The sequence below is a fragment of the Capricornis sumatraensis genome, chromosome 5 (assembly GCF_032405125.1).
Source record: "Capricornis sumatraensis isolate serow.1 chromosome 5, serow.2, whole genome shotgun sequence".
NCBI classification, from domain to species: Eukaryota; Metazoa; Chordata; class Mammalia; order Artiodactyla; family Bovidae; genus Capricornis; species Capricornis sumatraensis.
In genome coordinates, this window is record NC_091073.1 from 64,939,327 (window position 1) to 64,956,495 (window position 17,169).

Consider the following 17,169-nt stretch of genomic DNA (forward strand, 5'->3'; position numbering starts at 1 on the left):
ATTTCCTGGCTCTCTTATTTTCCTGAAGAAATTTCGTTGTCTTTTTGCAAGCTAGTGTTTAGATTTTCTTATGACTCGTTTTAGGAAGAGTCATTCTGGAATTTTTCAATAACCTTTCTTACTTGTCCTTTTAATCCATTTTCCACCTGACTATCTACTTTTTTTGTTTTCTTAAAGTAAGCTTGAGTTTTCTGGTTTGGAATTTCTTTTTGGGGTATGATTCTCTGATGCCACCTAGGGGGAACCTGTAAGATGGGGATTGCTTGTCTGTGACTCAAAAAAGTCTTTTTAAAATATATGCTGCTTTTTTTGTCTGACTTGAAACGTTTGGCTTTCCTTGCATTTTTTTTTTCTGGTTCCAAGGACAGAGAATTCTTGTCACAATGAAGACAGATATTTGAAAATCATGAGCTTTGTGTACCTTTTAAAAATACCTCTTTGGATAATGACAATAACTAATATTCATATGCTGCCTTCCAAGTGTTATACACAGCTCAGAGGGCTGTAAATGTTGTAACTCCTTTTATTTCCCCAGGAATTCTCTGAGCAAAGTATCACCACCACTAGCAGCATCATTGTCATCCTCTGTTTTAAAAAATGAGGAAACTTGGGGCACAGAATATGTCAGTGACTTGTCCACTTACAGCTGTCCACCTCTGCTGTCTGACTCCAAAAGCCACCCACTGAACCATTTCCATCTAGCACATCTCATCCCCTCTGGTATCTGGTACATTTGGATCACAGTACTTGCCTGAGAGTCACTTCCTCTTTTGTAGATTTATTTTCAGCATCACAGCTTCTGAGATGATGCAAGATTTCCAAGGTCCTCCATGGAGGCCAGGCTGGGGAGAAGGGGAACTGCAAAGGTGTTTTAAAAGCAGTAGGAGCCAGTTTTCTATTCTGTTCATTGAAAATGAATGGGAAGACTCCATCTAAACACTTTATGAAACTCTGTAAAGTAGCAATCATGATATATAGGAGTCTACAGATTAAAAATCTGAACTACTAAATTTATTTTTAAAAAATCAAGCATAAGAATCAGTATTGTTGTATACAGTATGGAGATTCTGATGGGCGTAATTTAATGTACCTGAAGAGACAAAACTTACCTTGAGAGTTTTAAGTTAATACTATTATGGTGATAATTTACAGTAGAGATGAGTTTCTGTAAAAGATTCTCAAAGTTGTTTTGAAAGCACTAGAAACCAGATTGTTGTCTGGTAAGGGGTGTGGGTGGAGCTATTATAGAAGGCATTCTTTTACCTGAGTTTGCCTGATCTGTTTAGATTTCTAACTCATTCATGAGACACTTCCTTCAGCTTCTGAATCACAGCAAGTCAATGGCCAGCAAATCATTATTATCTATAATGTTCTAGAAGGATATTCTATAAAGCCTGTTAACTAAAGTTAAAATGCTGGACAGTGTAACATAGAAATTAATATGCTTACTTACATATATGTTTATATCTGTGAGTGTGTGTATGTGTGTAAATGCACTCACCAAACACACACACACACACACACACACACACACACACACACACACCCCTAGGTATATATGGGCCATATGAATCTTTTGCAAAGTGCTCATATTTTAATAGAATTATTTATAACCCTGTTGGATACCCAGAGATAAAAGAGAAGTGTGTTGCCCTCTTCCTAATATTTGTTTGCTGAGGAGCTTTTTTAAGCTATCATTTTCTGAATGCTTATATGCTGCATTTTATTCAGTGCTCTACCAGCAGCCCTGTGATGAAACATTTTAAGTTTTCAGTGGGGAAGACGATGGCTTAGAGAATCTTAGGGACCCGCTCAGGGGCAGCATAGCTCACTTGAGTGAGACTGTGAATCCAGGTCTGTCCCCCAGAGGCCCTGGCTTCTCACTGTGAAGCTACCTGCCTCCTTCCTACTGAGCCACGTGTGTAAGACGTTGTCTGTGGCCCAGCTGCTTATCCCAGTGATCTTGTACAGTTCTGCTTGTATTCATCTTTCTAAAGCTCTCTCACTCCCGTCTCTCCTTGTGCTGAACTCCTGGGCCCATCACCCTCACGCCTCCTTGTGTTTTCCAGCTTTGGAGACATGCTGTCCTTCACCCTGACGGCCTTTGTGGAACTGATGGACCATGGAATAGTGTCCTGGGATACGTTTTCGGTGGCATTCATTAAGAAGGTAATTCAGATTGTGCTTCCCAAGCTCAAACCACTACTTTTTTTACAGATATTTTTCTATGCTTCGAGCTTATCGCAAAGTTGTTTCCTTTTGTTCTTTGTGTTAAAGGGTGAGTGCGATTTTTGATAGTATTATATATATGGTGGTCTGAGGGCCTAAATTCTATATAAAAATGACATTTTCTCCCCAGCAGGATCATAAGGGCTGTACAAGAGAACCCCTAGTTGAGGGAAGTCAAGGTGACATGTTAAAACCCCTCTTCTGGATTCCATTGTTTTTAAGCCCTAACTAGAGTTCCTAGTATCTTTCCTAAACCTTCTCTTCTCAACTAGGTGTTTCGGAGAAGGGAAAGAGGCAAAATATATTGACTGCTACATGACTGGGTCTGAAGCAGAAATGTAAGAGGAAGAGCAGTGCTTGGGTCCATGCCTCTTAGGCAGAGTAAGCCTGCTCATGCGTAATCTTGTTGTAGTAAGTGTCTCTGGGATCAGCTAGTTCAGTTGGCTCCTACTGTCCTTAGGAGGAAGCTAGCAAAGGGGCAGGAGAAAGTGGACCTGGTATGAGGAGAGAGAGCAGAAGAGCCCCCCACCATTCCTAGCAGGTGAATAGTAATACAAACACATCTGCAAATTTACAGTTCTCTTTGCAGTCTTCTAACCAAAATGAATAGCCTTGACTTTTCAACTGTTGAACGTAGTAGTAAATCAAGAATCATCCTTATTAATTTGTTAACTTATTTTTCCTCTCTTTGTATTTGTGGAATGGTTTCTAAATGTATTGGCATCTTTCTTTCTGCTGTTACTGGGAATGAAGAGATATTTGGAATTCATATATTTATCTTATAGGTCTGGATTCCTGGGAAGAGTGGTCTAAAATAAAGAATTTCAGAGAGTCATTGTGAAAGCTAGAAAATAAAAACAAAATCCAGGCTGAGTCACTTGAGTTTTTAAGAGCTTTTATTTTGAAATCATGGTAAACGTATAGAAAATTTGCACAAAAAAAAGTACAAAATGTTCCAAATGACCTTCAACCAACTTCCTTAATTATTACATTTTGCATAATAACAGTATTATCAAGACTAGGAAATTAACAGTGCTACAAGACTATCACTATTAATTGATTTCACCATTTTTCTCTGGTTAAGGACTCAAGACTGCATTTAGTTATCATGTCTCCTTGGTGTCTTCCAATATGATCGTTCCTCAATTTTTCCTTGTCTTTCATGACTGACAGTTTTGAAGAATACTGGCCAGTTATTTTGTAGAATGTCCCTCAGTTTGGGTTTGTTTGATATTTCCCTTAAATCAAGGTTATACATTTTTGGCAAGAATGTCAGAGAAGTAATGTGCCCTTTTTAGAGGATCACATTAGAATATGTGATGTTGATATCTCTTATTAATGATCATCTTGATTATGTGGTTGAGACCCAGCAGATACCACTGGGTCTCCCCACTCTGAAATTACATCTTTTCCTTTTGAAGTTAATCAGTACCTGGAGGGAGTTACTGCCTTAAACTGAAGAGCATAGGAGAGCCCTTAGTCTGTCGAATGAGGATGTTTGGAATGGAAGTCTCACAGAATGAAAACCTGAATGCTGTCGTGTATTTATTTCAGGCAAGAACTGTTTGGGAACCCAAGGTCTTCTTGATGTACCTCTGAATCCTTTTTTATTACATAAGGGCATAAAGCCAAAAAAAAAAAAGAGTGGTAAGAACTTCCCTGATGGCTCAGATGGTAAAGCGTTTGTCTACAATGCGGGAGACCTGGGTTTGATCCCTGGGTCGGGAAGTTCCCTGGAAAAAGAAATGGCAACCCACTCCAGTACTCTTGCCTAGAAAATCTCATGGACAGAGGAGCCTGGTGTCCATGGGGTCGCAAAGAGTTGTACACAACTGAGGGACTTCACTTTCTTCACTTTGAAGAAAACACACAAAGAAGGATGAAGCCTCTTTTTGCCTGTATTTGTCAGTGGCATGAATTGCTTAGAAAAAACGAAAAGGAGAGAGAGAGATAAATGAGTGTAGAAGAGAAAGCCAAGGTAATCCAGATGTGTTAGGAAGTACTCTCCTTTGGTGGTAGCAGGTAATTAATATAAGCATTAGGTTTTAAATGCAGAGGAAAAAATTACTGTGTTTTGTCTTTCCAAGATAAAAGTTCTAGAGAAATGGAGTATTACTTACCCATAAAAGAGTGAAATATTGCCATTTGCAGCAACATGGGTGAGCCTAGAGATTATTATACTAAGTGAAGAAGTCAGACAGAAAAAGACAAATATTATATGATATTACATGTAGAATCTAAAAAGTCATACAAATGAATGTATTTACAAAACAGAAACAGTCTTATAGAGATGGAAAACAAATTTATGGTTACCAAAGGGGAAAGAGGAGAGGGATGAAGTAGGAATATGGGATTAACAGATACACACTACTATATATAAAATAGGAAAACAATAGGAATTTACTGTATAGTGCAAGGAACTATATTCAATATCTTCTAGTAACCTTTAATGGAAAAGTATCTGAAAAAGAAAAAATATGTCTGTATATATATACATGGACCTCCCAGGTGGGGCAATGGTGAAGAATACTCCTGCCAGTGCAGGAGATGAGAGTTCAATCCCTCTGTCAAGAAGAGCCCCTGGAGAAGGAAATGACAATCTCCTCCAGTATTCTTGCCTGGAGAAACCCATAGACAGAGAAGTCTGGAGGTCTCTAGTCAATGGGATCGCAGTTAGACTCGATTGAGAGATTGAGCACCCACACATGCATGTAAATACATATACATATAAAACTGAATGACTTTGCTGTACTAAAACTAACACAACACTGTAACTCAACTATATTTCCAATTTTAAAAAAAAGCTCTAGGGAGGCAACTTTAAATTTGAACATACTGGGTTTTGCGGACATTTTTTATACTTATATTTTTTAAATTCATTCTGAATTTATGGTGGGCTTTTCTTTTCTACTTTCAAATTGCTTTGCTTTTCTGATATTAGAGCCTCTTTTGCTATGAAAACAATGCTGTTCTCAACGTGAATTCCTTGAAATTAGGTTGTGCTTTCAGCAACATTATTTCTTGATTCCTGTAGCAATCCTTTGCAGAAGAGAGCAGTAAGTGTGTGTTCCTGGTCAGGAGGGGAGGACACAGAGGCTTGGGGAGGTAGAATGAGGTTATGTATGGAGAGTGGGTGTCATTGGTCCCCCATTTCAGGGCTCTCTCCCGCATCAGCATGCACCTGCACTTTAGATGTTGGAAAGAAGAGATTCTGAAGGACAGAGGACAGACTTGTTGAAACAGCATTGCCTCTTGTTCAGCCCTCCCTGACCTCACTGGGGCAGAGTTAACTGATTTCTTCCACTCTCCATTCTCCTTGAATCTTGTACATGCCCCTGTTCCATCACTTACCACTCTCCTGTGAATTTTTTGTTCTTTTGATTGGCTCTCCCAAGACCATGAGTCCAAGAAAGCCAGGATGGAACCGTGGCTTTCTTCTGGCCTCTCTCCTCAGGGCGTGGCATAGAGTCAGACCTTAATACATTTCTGTGAAAATGAATAAATGAAATTTGCTTTGGAAGTATTTTTCTAAACTCTAAAACTTGAAGGAAAAAAAAAAGAATACAGTGCCACCATATTTAAAATATATTTCAAGTAAAATTTCAGCCATGAATGGAAAGGAATTACAAAGGTAGCTTTCTTTAAATGGGTGATGTGGTTAGAGAGAATGACAATAATCTAATTTTCTAACTGCTTATGAAAATGGTTTTTGCTCACTGAAATTAACCAAAAAATCATATTGGATTCAAGGAAGCAAAGACTAGCAGTCTTGGCAGTTTAAATTAAACACTGAGTATTTTTCAGAAGACAACACGTTTATAATGTATTCCATCCTCATTCCTAGCCATTCTATTTCCTTTACATTGCTACTTCGAGCTCCACTCCTTATGTGAATTTTAAAAAGTGGTCATCGGAAAATGACTTTATAATTGAAAGTTTTTGTAAGGTTATCTTTTTATTCATTAGCTGGATCAAATTCAGCACTTTGACAACCCAGGAATTGTATACAGGCAACTGTCTTTTAAATGGAGCTTTATCTAGACAAAAATCAGCTAGGAAATGTGCTGACAAAAGATGCTTATCTGTGTGGTCCAGACTTGGCTTCCTATTAATGCCAAATTCATACGACTTTGGAGAAATATTTTTTCCCTGCCAGCCCTGATATCCTTCTCTGCTATCTATTTTGTTATGTGTGGGTCTCGAGTCTAGTTTACAAAGTTTTTCTGTAATAAGTAATATCATTTCATGAACACTTTGAAACTTGGCATCCCTTGATGCCAAGCTTTAATGTTGCTGCTTTTTAAAGACTTGGTGACTTAGAGAGAGGGTCAGAAGGCATGGAGAAGAAAGAAATGAAATAAAAGAAAAACAACCTAGAACTTTCTGTGTTACGAGTTGGTTTTACCCTAGCCAAGTATAACATCAGAGCCTTTTCTTGGAAGGAAAGTTTTATACAAATGCTCTTGAAACCTTAGCTCTGCAGGAGGGCCTGGTTCACTCTGCAGTATTTTCAGTGCTTAAATAAACATCCAGCCAATTTCAGCTTAGAGACCCAGTCATTTTTGCCTCTTAAAAGCTTGAGAGATTTATGGACCACTGCCTGAATAACTTAAAGTATGGGTGAGGGGCTCCATGTTCTCCACATATCTTTGCAGTTTTGACAACAGAGGATAATTTTAAGGTCTCTTTCTAAGTAATTCAAAGTGTTTCTGTGATTTTAAAAAGTTGTATTATTGATTCATACCCTTGATGCCCCTTAACCTCTTAAAAGTCACCCAAATATTCCTATGTTTTATCTAAGTAGCACTTTTATTTATTTATTTTTCTTTTAATTTTTTTTTTTTAACGCTGAAAACATTTTTTATTGGGGTATAGCCAATTAACAATGTTGTGATAGTTTCAGGTATACAGTGAAGGGACCCTGCCATGCATATACATGCATCCATTCTTCCCCAAACACCCCTCCCATCCAGGCCGGCACATACCATTGAGCACTTCCACGTGCTGCACAGTAGGTTTTGTCGGTTATCCATTTTAAGTACAGCGTTGTGTGTATAACCTTCCCAAAGTTCTAGGTAGCATTTTTAAATGAGTCAAAGCATGTGGAAGTAATAGATATAATTATTGTTAGCTCTTCCTCCTTCTTTTTCTCTCTGATACAGACCTACTTTCAAGAAGCTGTACTTTGACAGGTTTAGGCTGGCTCACCCATGTTGGCCAAAGTACAGAAATGGAGCTGGAAAAAATTTAAAGGCAAAGGAAGTCACAATTGAGTTTGAGGAAGACAAGGGAAATTAAAATTTAACAAGATGATTTTTAACCTTCTATAGCTATACTGTGACCTGTGGTTTTTAAACTAGACATAGAAAGTAACATTTAAACTTTCACGAAGTTGTCCATTGACCAATGAGGACAGTCATCATGTTTGCCCAGTCAGCCCTGATACCTTGTTTATCAGTATTCATTAGATGAAAGTATTGGTTCGTTTAAATGTCAAGTTAAAATTACTGATAAATAAGGCAAAAGATAGAAGTTAGTTTCAAAAGACGACTAGTATCTCCTACAGAATTGTACATTAGACTCTAAAGAGTCATATGCATGCTTTCTGCTAGGCAGTATTCAGCGTAGTGTGTTACGCAAAGTTTTGTAAGCTACTTTAGGGATGCTGAAATGATGGTCTCTGTATGTTAAGGAAGAGCTGAAATAATGGAAAAAATTAATTTTAAACAATACTTTGGTGAAGGTAAGGGGTAATTTTTATGATAAATATATAGAAATGGCAAATGGAATATGTATATGGGATACAATGTCTGAATTAAAGCATAGGCCATGACCTTTTTTTACCACCCCTGTGTAAGCCTGTTGGGAGCAGGTGAGAATTAATAATTTGTAGAGAACTTTAAAGCCATTGTAAGAAACTGTGCTTTGTATCAGGAAAACATTGAGCATTTTGATTATTTCAAGAAAGGAAATACTGTCAAGGCATATTTATAGAAGTAGAGGGTAAATCTGTATCAGAGGGAAATCCTGAATATAGAGGAAATTGAAGAAGCTGCTCTCATAGTAACCCAGGAATGAGCTGGACAGTGTGCCAGTGTGCATATATAGCTGCATGTATATGAGAGGGTAGGCATTGCACAAAGCTTCCTTGGTGGCTTAGATAGTGAAGAGCCTGCCTGCAATACAGGAGACCCAAGAGTAAGCTTGTAACATACTTTATAGTACATGACTCTTGTGTGTCCATCTGTGCTAGATTATAAGGTCCTTGAAGTTAAAAATCATGTGGGTTTGCTCATCGCTTGATTTCCAGATCCTAGGTCAGTGTAAGCCTGTTTTGTAGTACATGGTCAACACCTATTACCTGAATGAATGAAAAGAGGGGATGAAGGCAAGAGGGCGGAGGAGGGGGTTTGATCATAAACTTTCAGCTAGAAGATTCTCCACAGAGTCTTAAAGGTACATCCAAATTTACTAAATGGAAATAAGAATAGGAGCATGGAAGGAAAATAGAATCTGTGCAGAGAAATCAGTGGTATTGTCAACATATTTCTTTGTGAGTTCTTCTCTTTTCCAATAAGTGTCAAGAATTGTACTGGGATCATGAAAAGTTTTTGGTGTGGCATTGATGAGGAAGTCAAGGAATTAATATTGGATTTAGAATAGGTCTAAGTTAGGCATTACCCCTAAGCACAGTATGAGGGTCATTGGATTTCTGTGGGAGAAAGATGGACTTAAAGAAAGAAAAGTGGCCTCATCATGGTAGATCTGATAGGGGAATAGACCCAGACAGTGAGGATTAAGGCACGGGCTTGGCAGGGACAGTAAACACACTGAAGAAGTTTATTAGCTGTGAAAGGAGCTAAAGCAGTCTTTTGAGAATCTTAAAAATCTCATACTCTTCCTATAGTCTGTATTATAAAATAGTACCCTTTTGGAATATACTAGTATAATGTTACTTTACTTCTTTATGTCGTATATTTTCTACCCCCAAAATCCAGGTGTATCTGGAGGCAGAGAGCATATTGATAACTGTACTTGCCCACCTCTGTTTTTCACTGTACCCTCTGCTTTCACTGGGCAGTCATTGGACTATAAATGGTTGAACTAGTAACTGTAAGTTGCCATGGTGCCTTTGAATTTTATCTTGTGCAAAGATGGAGAGGGAATGAGGAGAAGGGGTCAATGCAATAGCAAAAAGGGAAATATTCGTGTTGATAAGGGGAAGCTATAAGTGTCAATTTGTCATGGAACCAAATAGCTTTTAAGAAAGCAGTCATGATGATGATATAATAAGCATTTTAATGTGAGTTGTCAGCAAACAGTAATAACATTTAATGAGGCCTCTAAAATAAAACCTTTATGGTACCCATGTGTTTGGGTTTCTGTGATCCATTATTCTAACCCTTATTTTACTTCCCTCTTACATTCTGATTTATTATGTTTGAGGCTTTAGTAATAGAGCTTAAACGACTATTTTAACTTTTAGCACTTCTAATTTAATTGATTTCCTGTTTGCTAAATTTGAGAGTGATTAGAAGTATTTATTTTAACCATAAGAAATGGGAAGAATGGGGAAAAGACTGCTTCACTGAGGAATAAAAAGGAGATTAGCCAGTGACTGAAAAGTTGCCAGTTGAACTGTGTTGACAAGTGTGATTTGTGTGAGTCCCTTAAGAATGTAACAGAAGCATAGTAAGAACATAAAAACCATGGGTTGTGTGGGTGAAGGAGTAGCCTGGAAATGGGAGGCAGTGGCTATTAGTATATGTTGAAATTGCTGTCTCAAAGAAACACAAGAATTCTTACAATATATGTGTTGAAATTATCTGCCCCTGAAAGCTGAAACTCAGAAGAACCATTCCAAAAACACCAGACATAATAATTCTTTGAAACCATCTCCTTTTTAAAATTGCTTATTACCAAATTAGAGAAATAGGCCATAAATAGCAGTTTGTAGTAAGGTGGTGAACAGTCATTATTGACACTGTACGTTTCTGGCTATCCTGCTATAATTCCAGGTACTTTTCATACTGAATGTCTGGTGTTTCTTAAATGAGCTCCCGATTGACTTCATTTGCTCCCTTCTCTGCTCTGCTTACCGTGAGTAATCAATTGTGTCCCTCTTGGGTTTTCAGATAGCAAGTTTTGTCAACAAGTCGGCCATAGATGTCTCCATCCTGCAGCGGTCCTTGGCCATTCTGGAGTCCATGGTGCTCAACAGCCACGACCTCTACCAGAAGGTGGCACAGGAGATCACCATCGGCCAACTCATTCCGCATCTCCAAGGGTGAGTGAGATCGACGCTGCCACAGGGGGAGGGAACGTCCTTCAGGCAGACAGCTCCCATGACGGTTTGGTATTGGTTTGATTAAATATATACAGAAAAAGAATCTTGATCTGGTATATAATGAAACCATGCATCATGTTTGTCCTCCATCACACTGACATGGCACAGTGACTAGCCCTGGGTGCGCCCCTTGCCTGTTGTTGAGACTAGTGTGTCCCTAGTGCCTTGGTAGGGGTTCAGTTCTGATAAATGTTGCTAGATAGTGTAGAGCTTTGCTTTTAATAAGATACAATAAAGCAATTTGTTCTCTTACGTTCTCAATAGGGTCTTTATCCTTAATCATACAGTATTTTCTGCAATATGAGAATTTTCATAGTTAATTAGGAGTTTTTAAAGCCAGACTTCTTTATTTGTCTCCAGGTGATTACAATAACCTTTTTCTTGTGTATTTTATAAAATACAAAATTTTAAGACGCCTGAGCTATGAAATAGCTGCCCTAGCAGCCTTGGGTTTTGGGGGAATCTCTCCTCCCCCAAGATAACGAGTAAGGTTGCCTCTGATGATGCGAGCCTGAGAAGGAATGCTTGTAGGATGCCACTTGATCAATGAAAGTATTTTGGATCGCAGGTGGCAAGAAGCATCCTGAGCTAGGACAGGGAGTTTATTGAAAGGATACTGGGGTGTTTTATAGACCCGAGGAATGACTTGAGTAGCTAAGCCTTGGGAAGGACAGAAACTATGGCTTCCTTGGAGTTCTCACAACAGGCCTTTTCTCTGGTATATTGGCTGGCAGTAATGTGACTTGGCTCCCAGTAAGTGCTGCCCCTGGTCTCTCAGGTCACACTGGCAGATTTTCAAGAGGAAACCTGATTGGCCTGTTTGGGTTGGGGGTGTAGAATGAGAATTCAAGAGAGTATTCAGTAGTTCTCAATATACCAAAAATGTTGACTATGTGTTTATAATTAAACTTTATATTAAACTACCAAAGTGCATTAGATGTTTCCTTCATTTGGGGGTAGGAGATGGTGACTAGAGTGTAAAATTGTAAGTCACACAAGCTATAGACTATGGCCTCAGGGAAAACTAGCCCATGCTCTAAAATGATTTTGTGTGAAATCACTCTGGAAATGGTACCAATTTCGTGTGTCCCTGAATGCGACCTGTATCAACTTAAAAGTCTGTATCTTTCTTCTGCATCTCAAGGGCATCATTGTGCATTTACAGTGCACTTTGCCAAGAGGAGAGTCTCTTATTTGCCAAGTGCTGTACTAAAGGTTTTATGTGCATTACCTCATTTTATCCTAAAAGCAGCTCCTTGAAATGAGTGTGTTTTTACCCAGTGTTCCAGATGAGGAAGCTGTGTAGGGACACCCTGTGAACTTCAAGGCCACACAGCCAGCCAGTGGGGCACTGGGCTTAAAATCTCCTCCTTCCTGAGGCTGTGTAATAAGCTCTGCCTCTTCCTAAATTATCTCTAAATGTAGCTCACTGGCCTCTGCTCTTTGTTTATTGTTTATGCCCTTGGTTCTTTTATTTACTATTTGTGCTGTGCTGTGCTTAATATTTACTATTTACCATGCACCTAACTGTAGATCTTGGCTTCATTTGGAATTTCTGATTTCATTCCTGTGAAAAGCAAATTTGTAAACATAGAAACCTATCCTTCTTGTTCTTTCAAATTTCTAGTTGAAAATAGATTTTTAGAATATGTAATATTGCCATGGAGACAAGGCAGTCTCCTCTATAATAAGCCCAGGAATGTGGGGACACCCAGGACTATTCCCAGATGTACTTCCTGCATCAGACAGAAAATTACACACACACACGCACACACACACACTGGTCCATGTTTTTAACTCTAATAGAGGAGAGGGGAAGAGAGCCAGCTGGCCACCTATATCTCTGGGTGAGTATGTTTTGTCCGGCTAGCAATAGTAATTGTCTCCTCACATGTTTCCAGCTTTTCATGGTTGAAATACACAGTGCTGACTGCGTTCTCTGGGTCCTGCCTTTCTCTCTCACCTTTTTTGGGGAAATAATCATGACCCTTATCATGGTCTCACTGAGGGGTGGTCTTTTCTGACTTTGATGTTGTTCTGTGTCTTTACAGGACAGATCAAGAAATCCAGACCTATACCATTGCAGTGATTAATGCACTTTTCCTGAAGGCCCCTGATGAGAGGAGGCAGGTAAGTTGCATTTCTTCTGCCTTAAAGCCTGTGCCCAGGGCTGACGAGCTTTGGTGCAGGGAGAGCCCTCCCCTTCCAATCCCAGGAACTCCTCTGGGGTTCTCTGCTTCTTGGCGGTTTGCCTGGCCAGACTGGGATCATTCACAGATCCAGTGGGAGCTAGTTGGAGATGAAGTATTTCAGAGGTAAAGCCCTTTCATCATGTAAAACCCAGTATAGAAGCCCCAAACAAAGAGCTGAAAGAAAGAGGAAACTGCTTTTGCGGTGGATGCAGAGTTAGAAGTCCCTGTGGTCTTCACTGGATACTCACTGGAGCCAGGGAGGGATTGTCCCCATTTTCCTGATGAGGAAAGCTAGACTCTGAGAACTGTCACCCTTTGCTGGGGGAGATGCCAAGTGGGAAGATGGGAAAGGGAATGTGTAAATTGCTGCCGCAGTTGAGAGAACCTTTCATCTGTAAGAGGCTCTTTGCTTAGTGATATTTCTGCTGTCCGTGTGTGGATGTGCCCAGGAAGAGTGCGCATTTCATTTCCTCTCCTCTGTGTCATCAGAAGGAGGGAACCCCTTCAAAGTATCTGCTTGGAATGTACCCTTCAATACTGCCCTTTGTCAATCTTTGGTTCTTCTTCAGCGAGGGAAAGGACTATTATAAAGTGGCTATGGAAGAAGTGGCGCTTTTGCATGTCTTAGAATTTGGCTCACATCTCAGAATCCTTTCTTTTTTTTCCCCAGCAACATAACATCCTTGTTACCTTGGTCACAATTGACTCCCTTTAGAAACTAGATGAAAATATGAGATCTTCCAGGGTTTAGAAAGTATACTGGGGAGCTTATGACAGTTACTAATAAATTGTTTTAGAAGAATTTAGAAGGTTAGCATGCTACTGAATACTGTGGCAAGAATTTTACTTTTTCTTTTTTTTACTTTATTTTTTTTCGTTGCCAGGGATTTTAAACCTCAGTGGCTAAATATGAGTGTTTCTGGTTTGTTTTCCATTTAGGTTTGTTTGCTCATTCCTAGGAGTTACATTTGCACAATAAGCAGAGTGGCTTTCTAATTTCCTGTGCTTTTGGTTTGGTATTGGCTGAAGCCAGGAGGTGCCTGCCCTCCCCAAGCTTATTTTCCAGGCTGGATATTTCAGGGCAGCTTTGCAGATCTTAAGTGGGATCATGGGTAGGGCTGCTCCTTTTATATTTATATCTAAATACTGGGAGCATAATTCCCATCAGGCCAGTAAGTTGCCTGCATATGTTCACAAGCCTGACATGGGCATCACAGAGAAGCTCAATTCTTCTGCTAGCCAGACCAAGGATGCCTAGCCAGACCAATGATAGCTGCTTGTAGAGTGGGGTCAAGAGCCAGGCCAGAACTAAGACTCTGACTAAACTGACCTAGACTCTTGAAACTGTCTTTCCCTCTGTGGCTAGATTAGAGGAAAGGAAAGCTCACACTCACCCCAAGTGTTACGATTTCACTCAGACCTCTGCATAAGTAAGATGCATACCCCTTGCATCATTCTGTTACGCTTAAATTACTGTTAATCTGATTAACTGGAATTGAATGACCATGAAGAAATAGGGAATTAGATGCCAATCTATGCTGACTCCAGGGCAATGATAACAATGAAAATATAATGGGGTACCATTATACTAGAAATGCCATTAACATTAGGCTTGAATTCTGCTAATCAAATCTTTTTTATTTTTGAAAAATTAAGCTATATGAAACTGACATAGCACAGTTTGTACATACATTACTATATTAATACTAAATCACAAAAGGTAGTCTAATAACATTAAATCACTTAAGTAAACAATTCAACTAAGAAAAAGGGTTTATCAACCAGCAGAAAATTCAGATTTTAGTCTTTGAAATAAAAATGGCAATACTTGTGAATAGAAAATTAACTTGGACTTTATAGACTATGTTGAATTTAGGATGAATCAGTGACTATTATTTGTCAAGAAAAGGAGTACTTTGATTTTTAATTTTTAAAATACTTACTAGTGAGTTAAGAGAGAGTTGGCCCTAAAAATTACTTCAAGTTCATAATGAAGAAAAGCTTATTTGTCATTATTTTTTGAATATCAGTGGAGTCTGATAAAGCAAAAGCTCAAGCTAATTGGTAATATCTTGCTGTATATTATATATTTGTTATTGATTGATTTATGTTTTTAAAGATTGAAAGTTCTGAAATTTTTGGCAAATAGGAAAACTTGCCAAAGCCTGTTACTGATAATATTTGAGAGTCTGCCTTGCAGACATGTTTTATGTCATTTCATTTAATCTTCACATCTATAGAAAATCTTATTATTTCTATTTTATAAATGAGGAAATTGAGAGTCAAAGAGGTCAGGAACTTGACAGGTTGCTGAGCTGATTAAGAGTCCATGTTAGAATCCCAGCCTTACTCTTGCTCTTATCTGCAAAGCATCCCACTGAATACTGGTCAAGGAAGCGTCTCCTGCAGAATGGCCTTGTATTTGTCTGGTAAAGAACTTACTGATACTTGGGAGACATCAAGCCCATTTTCTTACTCCAGTTAGATTAAAACATAACCTTAACACTTATTTATTGGATTTACAGGAATGTCCCTTTTTGTTTGTTTTTTTAAAGCTTTTAGACATTGGATAAATTCCACTTCAGTCAAAAGTTTTTATTTATTTCAACATCTCTTTCCAACTCAGGGTCAGACACATTGGTAGGACTCCATTATTTGGGTTTTTTTTTTTTTTTCAAAATGTTAATGAATTTGGAAGGATTTTGAATACCTATATCTTATTTCTACTTTTACTGAAGAAGGATACCACCAAAGCCAAATCTTTTTACTTGGCAGGCAACCCTGAGCGATGTTGTTTTGCATTCATGGAGTTGACCTGCCTGAGGGAGCACTGAGCTTAGGGTGGGGGTATAACTGCCTCCTGTGTGATGGTACCCTGTCACCCTCCCTGTGAGGTCAGGGGTTGGGTCATGCCTGCCTCGCAGATATTGGAAAAGCTCCCTTTTCCTGCCCAAATGAAGGAAAAGGGTGCTGTTTAATGGGAGAGGGGATTGTTGTTAGGTGGGCATATGGATCCTTTTTTTTACAACTGGTTGCCATTATTCATTTTATTATTTCCATGATGAAGTTTGTCAAATCGCTTCCAAATTTCTCTACAAACACTTATGTTTTGATAAGCATTATTAAAAAAAAACAAGCCCTTTAGCTTGAAGATTTGGTAGAAAAATCAGAAAATACAGATTCCAAAGGAATCTGTTTTAAAAACACCTATAATTGCATCCCCAGAGAGGGAAACCCTGCCACTACTCACCCCTGTGGGGCTGTCATGGTCCTACTCCCTGCTTGTTTTGTGCAAAGACTTCCCCTCAGACATCATTTGTCACTAGATGTGATCATCCTGCGTGCACTGTTTATTCTCAAAAATGCTTTTAACACTAAACCTGACTTTGTGGACATCTTTCCATGTCAATATATCTGTACAGGCAGACCTCGTTTTACTGCATTTTGCTTTATTGTGCCTCACAGATGCTAATATATATATATATATAAATTCGATGTCTATGACAACCCTGCACCAACCAAGTTTACTGGCACCATTATCCAACAGCATTTATTCACATGGCGTCTTTGGTAATTCCTGCAAAATTTCAAGCTCTCCATCAGCAAACAAGACTATGAGTCAATGAAGACTTAGACGATGTTACGATCTTTTAGCAGTCTGTCCTGTGCTTAGTAGCTCGGTCATGTCCTACTCTTTGCAACCCCATGGACTGTAGCCCACCAGACTCTTCTGTTCATGGGAATCCTCCAGGCAAGCGGAGTGGAGTGAGTTACCTTGTCCTCCTCCAAGGGATCTTCCCTACCCAGCGGTCGAGCCTAGGTCCCCCGCATTGCAGGTGGATTCTTTACCATTGCAACCACCAGCAATAAAGTATTCTTAATGGTTCACTCAAACCATTCCTTAGTATTGGACAAAACATCCATGATGTGGATGAGGATTTTTCCATTTTCTCTCTGATCAAACACTAGTTCCTTTAGGAGGGTAAAAAAATGTTTTATGTACTTTGTTTTCTTAGATATAATGTATTGCATACTTAATAGACCTCAGTATAGTGTAAACATAACTTTTGTATGCACTTGGAAGCCAAAATATTAGTGTGAGCTAATATTAATCAAGGTATTTGCTATATTGTAGCAGTCTGTAACTGAACTTGCAATATCTCTGAGGTATGATTGTATTCATATCCATATTTATATTTGTCTATATCCAGGATATATATTTTTATCCTGGAGAAGGAAGTGGAAGCCCACTCTAGTATTCTTGCCTGGACAATTCCATGAACAGAGGAGCCTGGCAGGCTACAGTCCATGGGATCGCAAGAGTCAGACACAGCTTAGTGACTAAACCAAAATCATATACTTTTATATCATCCTAATGATATAAAATATTCTCCATAGATT

At 38.9% G+C, this 17,169-nt stretch overlaps 1 protein-coding gene across 2 annotated transcripts in view; it reads left to right on the top strand.

Annotated features, from left to right (window-relative positions):
- Positions 1-17,169, top strand: part of ELMO1 (engulfment and cell motility 1) — a 568,923-nt gene that overhangs the window by 205,814 nt on the left and 345,940 nt on the right. For both annotated transcript variants that reach the window (XM_068972512.1, XM_068972513.1), the window contains exons 8-10: positions 2,070-2,169; positions 10,365-10,516; positions 12,628-12,706. In XM_068972512.1, coding sequence (XP_068828613.1) covers positions 2,070-2,169; positions 10,365-10,516; positions 12,628-12,706 — 331 coding nt within the window. The remainder of the gene's footprint in view (positions 1-2,069; positions 2,170-10,364; positions 10,517-12,627; positions 12,707-17,169) is intronic.